Source organism: Aquarana catesbeiana, linkage group LG02, assembly GCF_042186555.1.
Source record: "Aquarana catesbeiana isolate 2022-GZ linkage group LG02, ASM4218655v1, whole genome shotgun sequence".
NCBI classification, from domain to species: Eukaryota; Metazoa; Chordata; class Amphibia; order Anura; family Ranidae; genus Aquarana; species Aquarana catesbeiana.
This window is the reverse complement of record NC_133325.1, coordinates 405040462-405058478: the sequence shown is the minus strand read 5'-3', so window position 1 is coordinate 405058478 and position 18017 is coordinate 405040462. Positions and strand designations below refer to the sequence as shown.

Here is an 18017-nt window from a genome sequence, read left to right as displayed (position 1 = left end):
ACGGTAAACGTTGGTGGACAGCCATTTTTAGGTTCTCCAGAGATGCTCAATTGGGTTTAAGTCAGGGCTCTGACTGGGCCATTAAAGAAAAGTCACGGAGTTGTTGTGAAGCCACTCTTTCGTTATTTTAGCTGTGTGCTTGGGGTCATTGTCTTGTTGGAAGGTAAACCTTCGACCTAGTCTGAGATCCTGAGCACTCTGGAGAAGGTTTTCGTCTAGGATATCCCTGTATTTGGCCACATTCATCTTTCCCTCGATTGCAACCAGTCGTCCTGTCCCTGCAGCTGAAAAACATCCCAACAGCATGATGCTGCCACCACCATGCTTCACTGTTGGGACTGTATTGGACATGTGATGAGCAGTGCCTGGTTTTCTCCACACACACCGCTTAGAATTAAGGCCAAAAAGTTCTATCTTGGTCTCATCAGACGAGAGAATCTTATTTCTCACCATCTTGGAGTCCTTCAGGTGTTAGCAAACTCCATGCGGGCTTTCATGTGTCTTGCACTGAGGAGAGGCTTCCGTCGGGCCACTCTGCCATAAAGCCCCGACTGGTGGAGGGCTGCAGTGATGGTTGACTTTCTACAACTTTCTCCCATCTCCCGACTGCATCTCTGGAGCTCAGCCGCAGTGATCTTTGGGTTCTTCTTTACTTCTCTCACCAAGGCTCTTCTCCCCCGATAGCTCAGTTTGGCCGGACGGCCAGCTCTAGGTAAGGATTCTGGTCGTCCCAAACATTTTCCATTTAAGGATTATGGAGGCCACTGTGCTCTTAGGAACCTTCAGTGCAGCAGAAATTTTTTTTGTAACCTTAGCCAGATCTGTGCCTTGCCACAATTCTGTCTCTGAGCTCTTCAGGCAGTTCCTTTTTGACCTCATGATTCTCATTTGCTTTGACATGCACTGTGAGCTGTAAGGTCTTTTATAGACAGGTGTGTGGCTTTCCTAATTAAGTCTAATCAGTATAATCAAACACAGCTGGACTCAAATGAAGGTGTAGAACCATCTCAAGGATGATCAGAAGAAATGGACAGCACCTGAGTTAAATATGAGTGTCAGCAAAGGGTCTGAATACTTTGGACCATGTGATATTTCAGTTTTTCTTTTTTAATAAATCTACAAAAATGTCAACAATTCTGTGTTTTTCTGTCAATATGGGGTGCTGTGTGTACATTGATGAGGAAAAAAATGAACTGAACTTAAATGATTTTAGCAAATGGCTGCAATATAACAAAAAGGGGAAAATTTTTAAGGGGGTCTGAATACTTTCCGTTACATATGTATGTATGTATGTATGTATGTATGTGTTTCCACACAAGTCCTATTGTAGTTTATTAAAAATTACCTTTTCCTTTTTTTAAATGGAGATCTGTAATTTTTCGTAAAAATTGTAATTTCCTGCTTGTTTGGGTTGCTGATTTTCCCAGAAGTGTGTACTAAGATGCAAGTTTGATTTTAGGCAGCCTTTGCAACAAAAATTCAGTTTTTGATGAGTTATGCAGGTCATACATGTATAGATTTTCAGACGAGAATATTCATATGAAAGTTCTTTGTACATTCGATGAATGGGCGAATGCCGTTAGAAAATTTTAATTGCTTTTGACTTTCGATTTTAAAATAAATTTAACTTCTGAATGAAAACCACATACGTTGTCCTAAAATTCGTTTGAGAAATGCTTTCTATTCTGCTCCTTTTAATTTTCCTGTCGCTGTGGTCGAGACTAAACATCAATTTGACCCCAGTAACGATTAGAAAATCGAACAAACCTTCTTAATATGAAAATTTAACAAAAATCTATACGTGTATTACGAGCATAACGCCCAACAGTCAGATGCTGAAATTTTCACTTATTAGAACCTTGCAAGTGCAGCAGTGGCTTGATAATGAAAGTAGCTCTGATTCAGATTCACTTTGCACATTGACACAACCTAACAAACAACTATTTCTTCAGAGCAACTAAAGGTAGGAATCTGCAACAAAGTTTGTTAAAATCTTTGCAAAGTTCATGGATCACCCAGAGGGGATTGTTTCTCAGCCTGGGTGGAGTTACTCTTTAAATAAAAATACATACTATATCACGTTACACTGTGGTGAAAATAAAAAAAAAAAAATAGGTCATGTATACAGGGATGACAGCTTGGACCTCCAAAAGCACAATTTATGTAATATAGAGCATTTATTCCTTAAATTCAGTTCAATGATGTATATTTCATTTTTGTACTTCTATGCAGATCACAGCCCCTGCAACAAATTCCTCTACATCTGTCCAACAAAGGTCATGTGTTGCAGTTACACCATTGCCAAAACCAGCACACAGGTATCTGAATTTTTCCAGTCCGTATCATTGATGCTGTGTTTGTCTTGATAAACCACTTGTCCTTATTAGTTCTCGGTATGCATTTTTTCTGAAACGGTTGCTAGATCTTTATTTGGCATGAACCTATTTATCATTTTAAAACTTAAAATAAGTTCACCTTTTTAACAAAAAATAATACATGTACATATTTTTGCAGGTAAAAAAAACAGAATTGGGTATCTGGTAACTCTTTTTCGAAGAAGTCTTCCAGGGCAGCATCCGAGATAGGCTTCTCCTTCCTGCAACAGGAAACACATTAGTCCACCATTATAAATTTGTTAGTCTCACCTGTGTGCCTCAGTAGTATTAAAGCACCGAAGGAACTCTCAGTAAGCCAATGCGTCCCCACAATACCTGGTATCATCGCTTAGGGTGGGAACTAGTGCTGCCCTGGAAGACTTCTTAGAAATAGAGTTACCAGGTACCTAACTCTGTTTTCTCCAATAGTCTTCCAGGGCAGCATCCGAGAGGATGTATCAAGCAATACTTACTAGGGTGGGGATAAGGTCTGGAGCACCTTGCGACCAATATCTGGTCTTGACAGCTGGTCGCTGTGGTAGTGTCTCGCGAAGGTACTGAAGCTCGATCATGTCGCTGCCCTGCAGATCTGCTCCAGAGTTGCCCCTGCCTTTTCTGCGACCGAGGTTACCCAGGCTTTGGTCAAGTGGGCTTTGAACCTACTTGAGGGGGCAAGGTTTTGCCCCCAAATGGCCATCTGTATGGCAAGGTTTATCCATCGTGAGTCTCGATGCTTGCTTTGCCTTATTGACTCCTGCATAGAGGACAAGTGACATGGCAATTCTTTGCCAGCCCTTTGTTCTCTCGAGATAAACTATGAGTATTACTTCTAGTTTGTTGTGTGTCTTTTCTGCTATCCATTGACTTAGGAAGAGATGTGATAACCACATTCTGCATCCTGTGAAAGGTTGAAGAGACTTTTGGTAGAAAAACTTGGTTTAGCGAGAGGACTATTTTATCTGCCTGGATCAGTCAGTAGGGTTCCATTGTGTAAAAAAAAAAACCTTGAGACTTTCACCTACTCCCCCTGGCCGATGCTAGGGCCACTAAGAGTGCGGGTTTTAGTGTAAGCTTTTTATCTGAGCACTCCTCCAGTGGTTCGAATGGCGGAGAGAGGAATCCTCTGAGCATCGTGGAGAGGTTCCATGTCGGAGTTCTGCCGACTTTAGCGGGTCTGGCTTTATTTAATGAGATCATGAATAGCTTTATAAATGGGTCCTCTGCTAATCTGGTATCCAGACAGGGGGAGAGTGCTGCCACTTGTACCTTCGGCGTGCTCTGAGAGAGGTTCAAGTCTGCTCCCTCCTGCAGGAAATCCCGAATCGCTAGGATGATTCTCTGTCGGAATCCTGTTTGTTTCCGTACCAGGAGACAAACTTCCTTCTCACTCTAGTTATGGGGTTTTCTGCTGGCTAGAATGGGGTTGATCACTCTGTCCGACAGTTCTTTCTTTTGCAGCCTCACCCTCTCAGTAAGCAAGCCGAAAGCTTCATGAGTTTACGATTCGGGTGGTTGACTGGCCCTCGCGATAGGAGGTCCGGTAGGTCTTGCTGTATCTGGTGCGGCTGGAGACAGTTTCTTCGAGTGACTGAACCATGTTCCCTGGGGCCAGTGAGGTGCTACGAGTATCACTGTTGCCCTTTCTTCCATGATTCTTTGGCTCACCTTTGGTATTAGAGCGGTCAGAGGGCATGCATAACACTGCTGGTGTGCCCAACTTTGATTGAACGTATACACTCTGATGTTGCCATCTGTGGTATCCAGCGAGAAGAACCTTGGCAGTTTCGCATTTGTCCTTGAGGCAAACGGATCTACCTCGGGCACTCTCCAGGTTTGCGTGATCCACAAGAAGGTTGCTTGGTTTAGAGACCACTGTCTGGTGATGGTCTTTTAACTTAGAATGTCTGGCAACGTGTTGTCTGTCCCCTTCAAGAGTATGCCTAAGGTTGATCGGATGTTTGTCTTAGCCCATGACAGAATTGCTTCTGTCAGGGTCAAACGAGGAGATTTTGTCTCTCCTTGCCTGTCCAGGTATGCCACTGTTGTGGCGTTTGTCTGACTGAATCTGAACATCTCTCCCCTGGATAGCTGGCTGCAATGCTCTCCACGCTTCCTCTACGGCTTTTAATTCCCTCATATACTAGGAGGCGCAAGACCATCTGGAGTTACATCTCCCCTGTGTACAGAGATCCCCCATACTAGGGTACTGGCGTCTGTGGTAATCCTCACAGGGTTGGCTTGCGGCCCTCGGCGTAACGGAGCAGATTGAGCCATCACTGAAGAGATCGTTTGACCAACCAAGGGACAGGAATGGATATTTCTAAAGGATGATGGATCACCATCCCACTGGGTCAAATGTGATTCTGTGGAGGCCTAATGTGGAGCTGTGCCCAGGTGATGGCTGGGATCGAGGACATCAGTCCTAGCACTGCCTCGTTCTTTTCTTCCGTCTGGAGGGTTTTTGTTACTCTGGCGTCTAGCACATAATCCAAGTATACCACCTCTGATTTGGGGTCAGCTATGATTTTTCTGTACTATCCACCCCAGGTTTTGTGGATAAATACCTGCGCAGAGGTTGTTTAGGTTTTTTTGCTGTATCTGCAAAGAACAGCAGATTGTCTAGGTATGGTATCACGCCTATGCCTTGCTGTCTCAGGCCCTTTAGCGCTTCTGCTATAATCTTTGAGAAGATTCTGGGCACAGAAGAGATGCCAAAAGGCAAAAGATGTGTACTGCAGATGCAGGGTGGCCTCCAGTCCCTGGATCGTGAACCTTGGGTATCTTGGATGACTTTTCTTTATGGGTACATACAAGTATGCGTCTTGCAAGTCTATTGTGGCCATGCATACCCACGTTCTTCTGTTGAGCGGCTTAAATCTCCTGGAATGGCAAAAGGGCGCCTTCCCCTGCTTGTTTTTTGCTTGGGGGGAGCCCTTTGTTCTTCGCTGCAGTCCTGTCCAGGACCGTTTACAGGTCTGGCACGAACAGAAAATTTCCTGTGAATGGGATCCCACACAGCCTATTCCTAGAGGCGATGTCCCCTCCTATGACTTTCAGCCACAGGGCTCTCTTCCCTAAGGTCATGGCCCTAGAAGATATCTACCCATTTTAGCAGAGGCATCTGCTAGAAAAGCTGCCACTCTGGTTAGTGTGGGAATGGTCCTCACTGATTCTTCCCTTGGCGTGTCTCCTAGCAACGCTTGCAGTTGAGACAGCCAGCTACTAGGGTGCGAGCTGTGCAGGTGGAAGCCATTGCCGGATTCAAAATTGCCCCCACTGCTTCTCATGCTCAGCATCATCAAAAGCTAAGTCGGATTTGTTTGCGACTCTCACGAGGGAGGCATCCACTTTGGGACATTTTCGCCCAAGTCTTGGTGTCTTCTTCTGCAAATGGATTCCTGCACTTGACTGCACCTGGTATGAAGAGCTTCCCCTGGGTTTTCTGGGCTGCAACCCCTTGTATATTTTGTCGTGCAGGGAAAGCCCTGCAGCTTTTTGCTCTTTGATACCCAGTGTGTCTGCTATAGCCTTTGGGCTAGGTTCCACAATTGCAACCTGAAGGTCGCACGATTTTTTGACGCAATTTTGCCAGGGATTTTGATGCAACTTGAAACCATGGTGTATTCTTGAGGTCTATGAACCTCAAGTCGCATCAAAGTGGGACCAAAGTAGTGCAGGGACCACTTTGAAGTCGCTGCGACCTGAAGTCCCACAGATATGAACGGTACTCATTGGAAGTCACGGGGTATGACTTGTCATGCGACTCTGCAGTCCCAAGTCGCATGACAAGTTGCACCAGATGAGACCGAGCCTTGGAAGATTATCTGTCTTCTGAGGGAAATAGGGTGCCCTCTGATGCCGAGTCATCCTCCTCGGAATCCCAGCATAAGCCGTCCTCTGAGATTTGTTCGGAGTTATCCAAATCGACTAGATGGGGTACTGGCTTGGCTAGAGCTTGCTGGCACCTCCAGCTTCTCTACTGCTGAGTGTATTGGCCCAATAGTGCTCTTTATTTCCTTTTTGAAGGAGTTAAGCATGTCCTTAAGGAAGCCTTTTGACTCCTTAGCCACCATTTTATGCATTTTTGGCATAGTGGCTTTTTTCACTCAGGGAAAAACCGATGACCGTAAGAGGCGCATGCCTTGCTCTGGTCTGCGCCCTTTTTTCCTCTGGGGCCTTTGCCTGCAAGTAAGCACAAAGGGCCTGAGTGAGGTTGGCGGTGTACAATGCAATTGTACGGTTTGTAGGGAGGTAAAGACAGAGGTGACTCCACAGTGCTCTGGCTTACCTTGGAGCTATCCTGATATGCAGGATCCGCAGGGCAGGGTGGAGAAGCGTCCGACCTGGCCAGCCACCGGGATCCTCTGTTTAGAGAGCCCTTCTGCTTCCTGCTCCAGCCCCACCCCCAGCTGACCCTGTGCGGGTTGGTGGACACACCTGCACCTGCCACGTTCTCTCTGGCGTCCTCCTTACTGGGTTTCCAATAGGGAGGGGGCACATTAAAGGCCTTTTCCCTGGAGGCTCCAGCCTCCACCAAGATGGCCCCTGACCGGACCGCACGATCGGAAATGATGCGTCCAGCCTCTCTTGCTATACCTCCCAGGACCGCAAACGAGGGGAACTTGCAGAGAGATTTGTGGGATGCGAGCGGAATACGATCAGTGAGCAGGAGGGTCGACGGCCAGGTTGCCTGCACAGCGAGGGAGCCTCTAAAGCACCTGGAGTGCGGGGCTCAGCCGGATGGCCCTCCACCATCGAGGAGCAGTAGCTGTGGGGAAAAATGCAGACGGCATGTGGTGCAGCTAGGGGGATAGTTGCATACCCCTCTGTAGGGGCGAAACTTCAAGCAGAGCCTTGAGGCTCAGATTGCTGCCCCTGCTCGCCCTCCCAAGGCCCCCTCGGCTGATTGGGATGCTGGTCAGGGAGTCCCCTGCAGAAAGCACAGAGACTGGATAAAATAATAAACGTTTGCAACTCCTGTGGGTCCAGAGGAAACGCAAAACTACTGAGGCACACAGGTGAGACTAACAAATTTATAATGGTGGACTAACAATTTATAATGGTGGACTAATGTGTTTCCTGTTGCAGGAAGGAGGTGTATCTGTGTGTCCATACATCCCGTACAGGCAAGCAGATACAGTCTGACAGAAAGAGAGAATGAATGAACTCCCACAGCCCCATGGTAGTTCATTTAAAACTACAAGTCGACAGCCACAAAGGCTGCTGGACCTTGTAGTTTTCCGTTCACAGAACACCGTGAGTGAATGAGTGACGCAGCCAGGCGGGTGGAGCCCCGCTCGGCCACGTTTTATTAAAATTGTAACCGCTGAGAAGGGGGGTGGGGGGAGTGTGGATGGGGGAGAAGATCCCTACTAGCTGTCAGATCGGTGTGGGGGGGGGGGGGTGTGGATGGGGGAGAAGATCCCTACTAGCTGTCAGATCATGGGAGGGGGGGGTGTGGATGGGGGACAAGATCCCTACAAGCTGTCAGATCGTTGGGGGGCGGGGGTGCCGGTGCCAGTGTTCTGACGAGAACTGTCCTATCAGATAGTGTCCGCCCCGCCTGCGCAGTACGGAGGAGAAGGAGATGCCGAAAGTGTCCGAAGTTGATCAGCTGACCATCAGCTGTACAGGGCGCTTGGGCACTTATTAGTGATGGCTGTGTAAGAGGGCCCCTCGCGGGCTCGCTTCGCTCGCCACGCTTCAGTCACGGCCTCGCTGCGCTCGGCATCTATTTATTCTTACTCTATGTCCACTTGGATAGTAGGGAATGAACCTGGACACAGGGTAAGAATAAAAGCGCAGGCGCCGTGTACAGCTGACGATCAGCTGTTGAACTTCGGAGACTTTCAGCTCTCGTTTGTCCTCTGTACTGCGCCTGCGCAGTACAGGGCGGACACTATCGGATGGGGGACAGTATTCGACAAGACACCGGTCCAGTCGTAACATCCTTTATCTTTAAAGGTTTGAATGAGAGCATTGTTACTGGGGCCTTGACTTCATGACTTTCAAGTCTGTCCAACTGCTAGCAGTCTCTAATGAGGCTGCTGTTAATAGTCAATTGAGTGCTGGATAGTGGGGATGTTAATAGTCCAGAAGGCCAGAAACCCAGAATTAAAGGGAAGTGTTTATAAATCCTAATTTTCTGTGTTAAAAATTATTCACAGTTCAAGCAGATATTTAAAAGTAGTCCATACTTGTTTTCACTGAAAAAACTTTATTTTTTTGGGATATGCTTTGTTATCTTTTTTTTTTAGATTCCTTTAGCTGAGATCTTTAAGATTTCATTAAGAATACCTTTGCTGCAGTCATTGACACAGAACACATTTAGTATTAGAGCAGCTTGAGTCTGCTCACCCTAAGATCCCCAGCATGGGCTCCCTGAAATGCCCAAACCTGCTAAGACCTTTCCAGTATATCCTTTCTTACAGCCCATCCTGTATGATGACTGGCCAGACCCTGAAAAACTCTTTGCTCCTTCTAAGACTAAGTATTTTACTCAGCAATATCCAATTGACGAGGGTTCCCTGCAGAATGGATGGTCATTGTGGTTGGCCTAGCCATTATTTTTTTTTTTTGCAAGAAGTTCAAAGCCTACTTTAATCACTTCAGCCCTGGAAGGATTTGCCCCCTTAAAGCGGAGTTCCACCCACTTTTTTAGAACTTATCAAAAGGATTTTAGCAGCATATAGATTGCACAATGGAATTTTTTTTTTCTGACAGCTTACCTGGATAGTACAGTTTACAATCGAGTTTCCTGTCTCTGCCACCCACGACTATGTCCGTCATATCCGGCGGCGCACTGTCTGCTGGGAGCTATGTGTCATAATTCCCAGGATTCAGTGTGGATGGCCGCCGCTCGTTATCACATCACTTCCGGAATATCGTGATGACTCCAGTCACGTGTTGATGGTTGCCATCACAACGGGGCAGGCACTTCCGACAATGCCGCCCGTTGTGATGGCAACGTGATAAGTTTCCTGCGCTGCAAGCGTCTTACACTGTCATGCGTGAGAACGGGCGGTGCATGCTGGACAGTCAGCTGCACTGTATCCCGGAAATAAATGCTTGTGGGCTTCACATGGGCACAAGCAATATGGGAACTTCATACACAGCAGAATATAAGGTATTTTTTGATCAAATGTGTATTAGAGCAGCAAACTTTCTTTAAAACGTGAGTGGCATTAATGTATGTTTAGGATCCAAAGTTTGGCTTTAAAAAAAAAAAAAAAAAAAAATCATGTTGGTGGAACTCCACTTTAATGACCAGAGCGCTTTTTGCAATTTGGCACTGCGCTACTTTAACTGGTAATTGTGCAGTCATGCAATGCTGTACCCAAACTAAGTTTGCGTCCTTTTTTCCCCACAAATAGAGCTTTCTTTTGGTGGTATTTAATCACCTCTGGGATTTTTATTTTTTGCAATCTAAGCGAAAAAAGACTGAAAATATAAAAAAAAAAATAATAATAATAATAATAATAATAATAAAAATATATATATATATATATATTTTCTACTTTTTGTTTGAAAAAAAACAAAAAAGAAAAACTCAATTTTAGTCATACTTTTAGGCCAAAATGTATTCAGCCACATGTCTTGGGTAAAAAAAAAATTCAATAAGCGTATATTTGTTGTTTTGCGCAAAAGTTATAGCGTCTACAAACTATGGTGCATTTTCTGGAATTTACGCAGCTTTTAGTTTGACTGTCTATCTCATTTCTTGAGGTGCTAAAATGGCAGGGCAGTACAAACCCCCCCCAAATTACCCCATTTTGTAAAGTAGACAAATGGCTGTAGGAAATTGCTGAGAGGCACGTTGAGCCCATTGAATATTTATTTTATTGTTTTTGTCAAATGACAAATTTTGTTTTTGAAAAATGACAAAAAAACACCCCACGCTATTTGCTGAGAGGCATGTTGAGTCAACAGAATATTTTATATTTTGCCAGAATGTATTTTGAGGTGTAATTTTACATATACCCATGCCATGTGTGAGCAATATATCATTAAGGCTTCATGTACACGGGATGTTTTTACAACCTCTCCTGAACTATTTAACTTGACAGATAAAAAACCCACGTTTTAAAATGTCCGTTTTGCCGCGTTCACATGCTGCGTTAAGTGGCGTTTTTGCCACATTTGTGTTTTAGAAGCGTTTCAAAAAAAAAAAAAAGTAATTTTCCTGAAACTTGAGGCAAAATTTAAAATATTCCATGGACTCAACATGCCTCTCGGCAAAAAGCTTGGGGTATCTACTTTCCAAAAAGGGGTAATTTGGGGGGGGGGGGGGGGGGGGGGTTTGAACTGTCCTGGCATTTTATGCCCAACATTAGAAGCTTATGCCACACATCACCCACTCTTCTAACCACTGGAACCACCAAGTCCTTTCTGATACTTTTTGTTTACATGAAAAAATATTTTTGTGCTAGAAAATTACTTTGAACCCCCAAACATTATATACTGTATTTTTTTTTAAAGCGGAGGCCCTACAGATTAAAATGGTGGGTGTTGCAAAATTTTTTTTTTTTTCACAAAGTATTTGCGCATCCATTTTTAAAACTCAATTTTTTGGGGAAAAAACTTTTGAATTTTAATGCACAAAAACACACAATATTGCCCAAATGTTTGGTGTAATATAAAAGATGATCTTATGCCGAGTACATCGTTACCAAACACTACCTGCTTTAAAATTACGCACACCCGTGCTGTGGCGACAAACTATGAACATTTCTAAAAGGTTTTACAGGTTGCCAATTTACAGAGGTGGTCTACTGCTAGAATTACTGCCCTCGATCTGACGTTCGCGGTGATACCTCACATGCATTGTGCAATTGCTGCTCACATACGACATGAAACCGACACTTGCGTTCACCTTTTTTTATTTATTTTTTTTTATTTACACGGTCCCTTTTCATTTCTTTTTTTTTTTTTTTTTTTTTTTTTTAATGTAAATATTCGCTATGATAGCAATATGTAGTGACAGGTACTCTCTTTTGAAAAATTTTGGGTCTATTAGAGTCTAGATCTCTCCTCAGCCCTTAAAGCATTTTACCACACCAAGATCGGTGTGATAAGATGCTTTCCCATTTTTCCAATGACATTGTTTATATCTCGTGAAACCGAAGTCATTAAATGCTCATAGCTTCAGGTTTCTTAGGCCATAGAGATGATTGGAGCTAGTCTCTGATTAGCTCTATGGTCAGCTGGCGGAACCACAGGCTGCATTCTCTGGTTCCCTGGTGGGACGGGGAAAAAAACGTGGAAGACGGCAGGAGAGGGGGCGACGTTCCCTCCCACTGCTTGTAAAAGTGGCTAATTGGCCGCTAGGATTGCTTTTATTTGAAAGCCGGCTGAAAAAAAATGATGCCAAGATGATACCTAAACCTGCAGACATCATTCTAGTATAACCACTCAAAGTCCAGCAACATACCAGTATGCGCTGGTCCTTGCTGGGCATATATTGTAATGTTCTTTTTTTATTTTTCTTGCAGCCTGTGGGCTGAACGAAAAAAGAGATTGATTGGTGGTATGCCCACCATTAGAATTCTGCCCTGCATCCACCCACTTCTAATGATGGGCATACATGCACCATTCTTTTTTTTAACTGTGGTGGTGAAATCGCCTTCTACAACGCTGGAGTCATGGATTTAAGTATCATGAGAGCAAACCCTGTTGCTGTCAAAATAAATAAACCCATGCTGCAGCTGAATAAGATATTATATATATATATATATATATATATATATATATATATATATATATATATAAAATATAATATATTATAGGGGATCAGACTCAAGGCAGGGACTAACTCAGTCTCTTTAGGAAAACACCATGTTTAATGCACAGGAGATTTCCAAACAGAAAAAAAAGGGCATCTTGCCGTCAATCAAACAAAAATAAACTTCTGCTCTACCGAGCCTTACTGTGTCTGTAGTCTGACCAGTCCTTGGTTTCTGTAGTAAATGTCCTTCCAAATGCAAATATTTTGTATCCAAAGTTAGGGAAAACAAGCAGCGATGCTCCTAGTTGCCTCACATGGAGACACTCTCTCTCTCCCTCCCTCCCAGGACCAGCTGCCTTAATCAAGACCTGAAAGGAAAACATTAAGCTGCGGTCCACGGACTTGGAAGTCTGTCCCACCCAGAGCTCTATCAGACTCCCAATAAAACCAGCCCCGGAACAGCCTTTACCAACACAGGGTAAAGAACTATCCTTTACCCTGAAGTTTTTGCTGGTATTACCTTAGATTGTAAATCTAAGAATCCGTGGGGGAACATATATCCCATCAATTACTTTTCCTGTCATTTTACTTTGTTTCACAGGCACCCCGCTACATAACTCCCGCCTCTGCTCAAACTCGGGGGGGGTTCAGCACCTTGGGCAACCAGACTGCAAACTCTGGAGAGGGCATCAGCGTTAGCTTGTTGGCTACCTGGTCTATGTTCTACTAAAAATTTTAAATTCTGTAGAGCCAAGAACCATCTGGTAACTTGCATTTTTCTCCTTATTTTGGGCCATCCATTTGAGTGGGGCATGGTCAGTTAGGAGCCTAAACTGTCGCCCTAATAGATAATATTTTAAAATTTCAAGAGCCCATTTGATGGCTAAACATTCCCGTTCTACAATGGCGTACCTTTTTTCAGCAGGGGTCAATTTTCTGCTTAAGAACGCTATGGGGTGTTCCTTCCCATTCACCACTTGGGACAACACTGTACCTAATCCCACTTCTGAAGCATCCATCTGCACTATAAATTCCTGTGTGAAATCTGGGGTGATTAAGACAGGGCTATTACACAGAGCTGTCTTTAGGTTCTGGAAAGCTTTCTCAGCTTCTGGGGACCAAGTTACTCCTGTGGACTCCCCCCAACCCCCCCCCCCCCCCGGTAAGATCTGTAAGGGGAGCGGCCAATGTAGCAAAATTGGGGACAAACCTTCTGTAGTAGCCTACTAACCCCAAAAAAGCCCTGACCTGTTTTTTATTCAGGGGTCTTTGCCAACTTTGGATTGCTTGGATCTTTGTGACTTGGGGTTGTACTATCCCCCTGCCAATAATGTACCCCAGATACCGGGCCTCCTCTAATCCCACAGCACACTTCTTAGGATTGGCTGTCAGACCCTCACCCTGGAGGACGTTAGTAACAGCCTGCACTTTAGGTAAGTGGCTCTCCCAGTCTGCACTAAAAATTACCACGTCATCTAAATACGCAGATGCATAGGCTTGGTGGGGTTTGCCAATACCCCTTCGTAGGGTCCAGGGTGGTGTTATATCGAGCATGTCCTAGATGCTCAATTAATTCATTTACCCTGGGCATTGGATAAGCGTCAAATTTTGACACCTCATTTAACATTCGGAAATCATTACACAATCGGATGCTTCCATCCGGCTTGGGAATAAGGACGATTGGACTACACCACTCACTATGGGACACTTACCTCAAGATCCAACATCCTCATTTCCTCTGAAACTACTTGGCATTGAGCTTCTGGGATGCGTTAAGGTTTTAAGTTAACTTTCACCCCTGGCTTGGTCACAATATCATGCTTTGTTACTGAGGTTACCCTTGAAAGATCAGAGAAGAACTCCCTATTTCTTAGCAGAAATTCCTTGGTTTCTTGATTTTGGCTTACGGACAAGGCCTTAGCAATCTCTACCCCAGGCATGATAGAAGGACCTGTGGTAGTCATCGCCAAGGGTGCTTGGACCATAAGGGATTCTCTGTCTTTCCAGGGCTTCAATAGATTGACATGGTAGATTTGGTTGGGGGTTCCTTTTACCAGGCTGATGTACTCTATAGTTAACTTCCCCCACCTGTTCTACGACCTCATAAGGCCCTTACCATTTCACCAGAAATTTGCTCTCCACCATAGGTATCAGCACCAGAACTCTGTCACCGGGGTTAAAGGTTCGGATCCTGGCGGAACGGTGTTGGAGTCTAGCTTGAGCCTGTTGCAAGTGGGACTTAACAATGGGCATTACTTTTCCAATCCAGTCTTGCATTTGAGCAATATGTTCCACTACACTTTTGAGTGGGGTTGCCTCTTGTTCAGAGGTCTCTTTTGCTATATCTAATAGGCCCCTCGGGTGTCTGCCGTACAGCAACTCGAAAGAGAAAAAGCTGGTGGAGGCTTGGGGTGCCTCCCATATAGCAAACATGAGATAGGGCAAGAGGCAATCCCAGTCCCTACCATCTGCCGCTACCACTAGCTTTAACATTCCTTCTAGCGTTTTGTTGAACCTTTCCACTAGACCATCCGTTTGTGGTTGGTACATAGAAGTGCGTAACCGATTAATTTTAAATACTTTACATAACTCTTTAGCAGAGGTCGACCGATATGTGTTTTTCTCTGGCCGATGCCGATATTTAGAAATCGCGGTGGCCGATGGCCGATATGTGATGCCGATTTTTTTTTTGGGCCGATATATTTGGCTGATTTTTTTTTTTTCCTTTCTTTTTTCCCTTCATCTCATAAAATCTAACAGTTAGACCCCTTTCACACTGGGGCGTTTTTCAGGCACTTTTGGGCTAAAAATAGCGCCTGTAAAGTGCCTGTAAAACGGCTCCCCTGCAGTCTCAGTGTGATATCCCGAGTGCTTTCACACTGAGGCGATGCGCTGGCAGGATGTAAAAAAAAGTCCTGCAAACGGCATCTTTGGAGCGGTGTATACCGCTGCTCCACCACTCCTGCCCATTGAAATGAATGCGCACCACTGCCGAAGCGCCTGCAAAGCGTTTTGGCAGCGGCGCTTCAGGGGCGCATTTAACCCCTTCCTCGGCCGCTAGCTGGGTTATAAGCGCCCCGCTAGCAGCCGAATAGCGCCTCTAAAATGACGGTAAAGCGCCGCTAAAACTAACAGCGTTTTACCATCAACGCATGCCCGCTCCAGTGTGAAAGCAGCCTTAAGTAATACAGAAATTTTTTTTCATTTAAACATTAAACAAAACAAACCTTCAATCAGTTCACTTGTATGTATAATTTAGAAAAAACAAAAAAAAAAAAAAAATATCTTAAATAATAAATACACAAAAACAGGTAATCAAAACTTTTGGACGAAAAAAAATGGGCTAACTTTACTGCTTAGGTTTTTTTTTTTAATTCATTACTGTATTTTTTTTTTTTTAAATTGCGTTTGAAAGACCGCTGCGCAAATACCGTGTGACATAAAATATTGCAACAATCACCATTTTATTCCCTAGGGTCTCTGCTAAAAAAATATATATAATGTTTGGGGGTTCTAAGTGATTTTCTAGCAGAAAATACAGGATTTTTACTTGTAAGCAACAAGTGTCAGAAAAGATTTAGTCTTTAAATGGTTAAACTGAGAGCTTCTACACACGGAGTTCAGTCTATTGATAAAAAGAACCTGAAAGATACAATGTATCTTCTTATCAGACTTGGCAGGCTGCCCAGAGGAGGAGAGAATCCTCTCCACAGATAACTTAAGGAAACTTGCATTAACTTCTATTACAGAAGTCATTTGCAAGTCACGGCTGAAGTTATAATCGGCCTTTTTTATCAGCACAATCGGCCGATGCCGATTAAGTAAAAAACGCCAAATATCGGCCGGCCGATATATCGGTCGACCTCTACTCTTTAGTAACCTTCGACATGAAGGGCATGTCCTGGTCAGTTAGTTCCCGAGGAATACCCACACGTGAAAATATAAGAGAAAGCTCTTTAGCAATACTCTTAGCTGAGGGGTTCCTTAACGGGATTGCCTCTGAATACCGGGTGGCATAGTCCAAGACAACCAGGTAATACTGGTGCCACCTAGCGGACTTAACCAAGGGACCCACAATATCCATGGCAATCTTGTCAAAGGGCACCTCAATGATGGGTAAAGGTACCAGTGGACTCCGGAAACGTGAGACTGGAGCAGTGCTCTGGCAAACTGGGCAAGATTCACAGTACACTTTTACCTCTTTGTGTAAGCCTGGCCAATAAAACTGTTTGCAATACTCTTTCCTTTGTTTTATCCACCCCCAGATGTCCCCCAAGAACATGAGAATGTGCCAGGTCCAGTACCATGCGTCTATGAGGTTGAGGTACTAGCAACTGTTCAAGTCTCTCTCCTCGAACTTCATCGAATGTGGGAATATGGCCTCCTTCCCTGGCTCTTGGGGTACCCCATTTATCACTTTTACCTGTTCCCTTGCCCTAGCTAAAGTGGGGTCCCTAAGCTGGGACGTGGGCTGGTCTCTTTCTCTTCGTTCTGCTCGTCTAACGGTTCTGGGCAGTAGGAATCCGATCCTACTGGGGGGGGCCTTGCTCCCTTGGCGTTATCCCATAAATCCCAGAAAAAAGGGAAGTCTCGTCCAAGGACAGTGTTATACATGAGATTTAGGACTACTCCAACCTCAGGGTCCATAGTGCCACAGGGAGATTCGATAGATACAATGGCCGTGGGGTAGCACTTGGTATCCCCATGAATACAAACCACACCCATTAGCTGTCGCTGCAACTTTTGGGGCATGCAATAGAGTTACTAGACTTCCAGAATCCGGCAAGGCAGTCATCTGGCAACCGTCCACTTTAATGACACAAATTTGTTTCTCAGTGCCACCTGACTGTTGTGGGGTGTCTCCTGGTGTAGTAACAAAAGAGCTTTTCTGGGTCATACTGTAATCCATAGATTCCTGTTTTAGCGGACAACTGGCGGCCAGGTGCCCCGGTTCTTGGCAACGCCAGCACACTAAAGGACCCTGGTCCCTGGCGGGTCTCCCTTTGGTGATTGAGCCTCTTCACTCCTTGCGCCTCAGGAACCTCCATCGCATTTACTTCCCTTTTCCCCCACTTTAGGGCAGGATTGCTTTTTCCCGGGTTGGTGGGCTTCTGTCTCTTCGAGAAGGATTCTGTGGGTACTATACCCTGAAGAAAATCCTCAGTACACAAGTACCGCTCCACGAGGGCCACCAATTCATTGGCATCTTTAGGATCAGCTCTCCCGGCAAACCGCTGTATAGGGGTTGGAAGGGCTCTCACAAAGCGGTCTACTACGACTCTCTCCAAGATTTGGGCTGGGGTGATGACCTCCGGCTGTAACCACATCCGAGTGAGGTGAATGAGGTCATACATCTGGGACCTTGCAGGTTGGTCCACCTTAAATTGCCACGCATGGACGTGCTGAGCTCTCACAGCCATTGTTACACCAAGGTGGGCCAGAATTAGGCTCAGTTTTCAGAGTTTCATATTGCCGGGCCTCAGCAGCATTTAAATCAAAATAGGCCTTCTAAGGGTCTCCGGTCAAAAAGGGGGCAAGGACCTCAGCCCATTGTTCCGGGGGTAGCTCTTCACGCTCTGCCACCCTCTCAAAAACTGTGAGGAAAGCCTCCACATCATCCACGGCCGTCATTTTCTGTAATGCAGCCTGCACTCGCTTGCGTAAATCTGCAACATTGTCCACACGTAGGACTTTGTCAGCCAGGGACTGTACCTGAGTCTGTATGAGCTTATTGAAATCCTTCTGCTCCTGCATGGCCACTTGGGTAGCAGTTATCAACAAGCGGTTAGTTTCTGTTGGTCTATGCGTGCTTGCACCAGCTGTTCGATTTAGTTCCTCCATTCTATCAGTTTACTGGTACCAGTGAATTAATAAAAAACACAAAACAAATCTTTTCTTAGCGTACTGTCCCTTTAAGA

At 44.9% G+C, this 18017-nt stretch overlaps 1 protein-coding gene across 1 annotated transcript in view; it reads left to right on the top strand.

The window, feature by feature from the left end:
• The window catches only part of S100PBP (S100P binding protein), a 105361-nt gene that overhangs the window by 9945 nt on the left and 77399 nt on the right, over positions 1-18017 (top strand). Inside the window, exon 3 of the mRNA XM_073615346.1 lies at positions 2233-2318. Coding sequence (XP_073471447.1) covers positions 2233-2318 — 86 coding nt within the window. The remainder of the gene's footprint in view (positions 1-2232; positions 2319-18017) is intronic.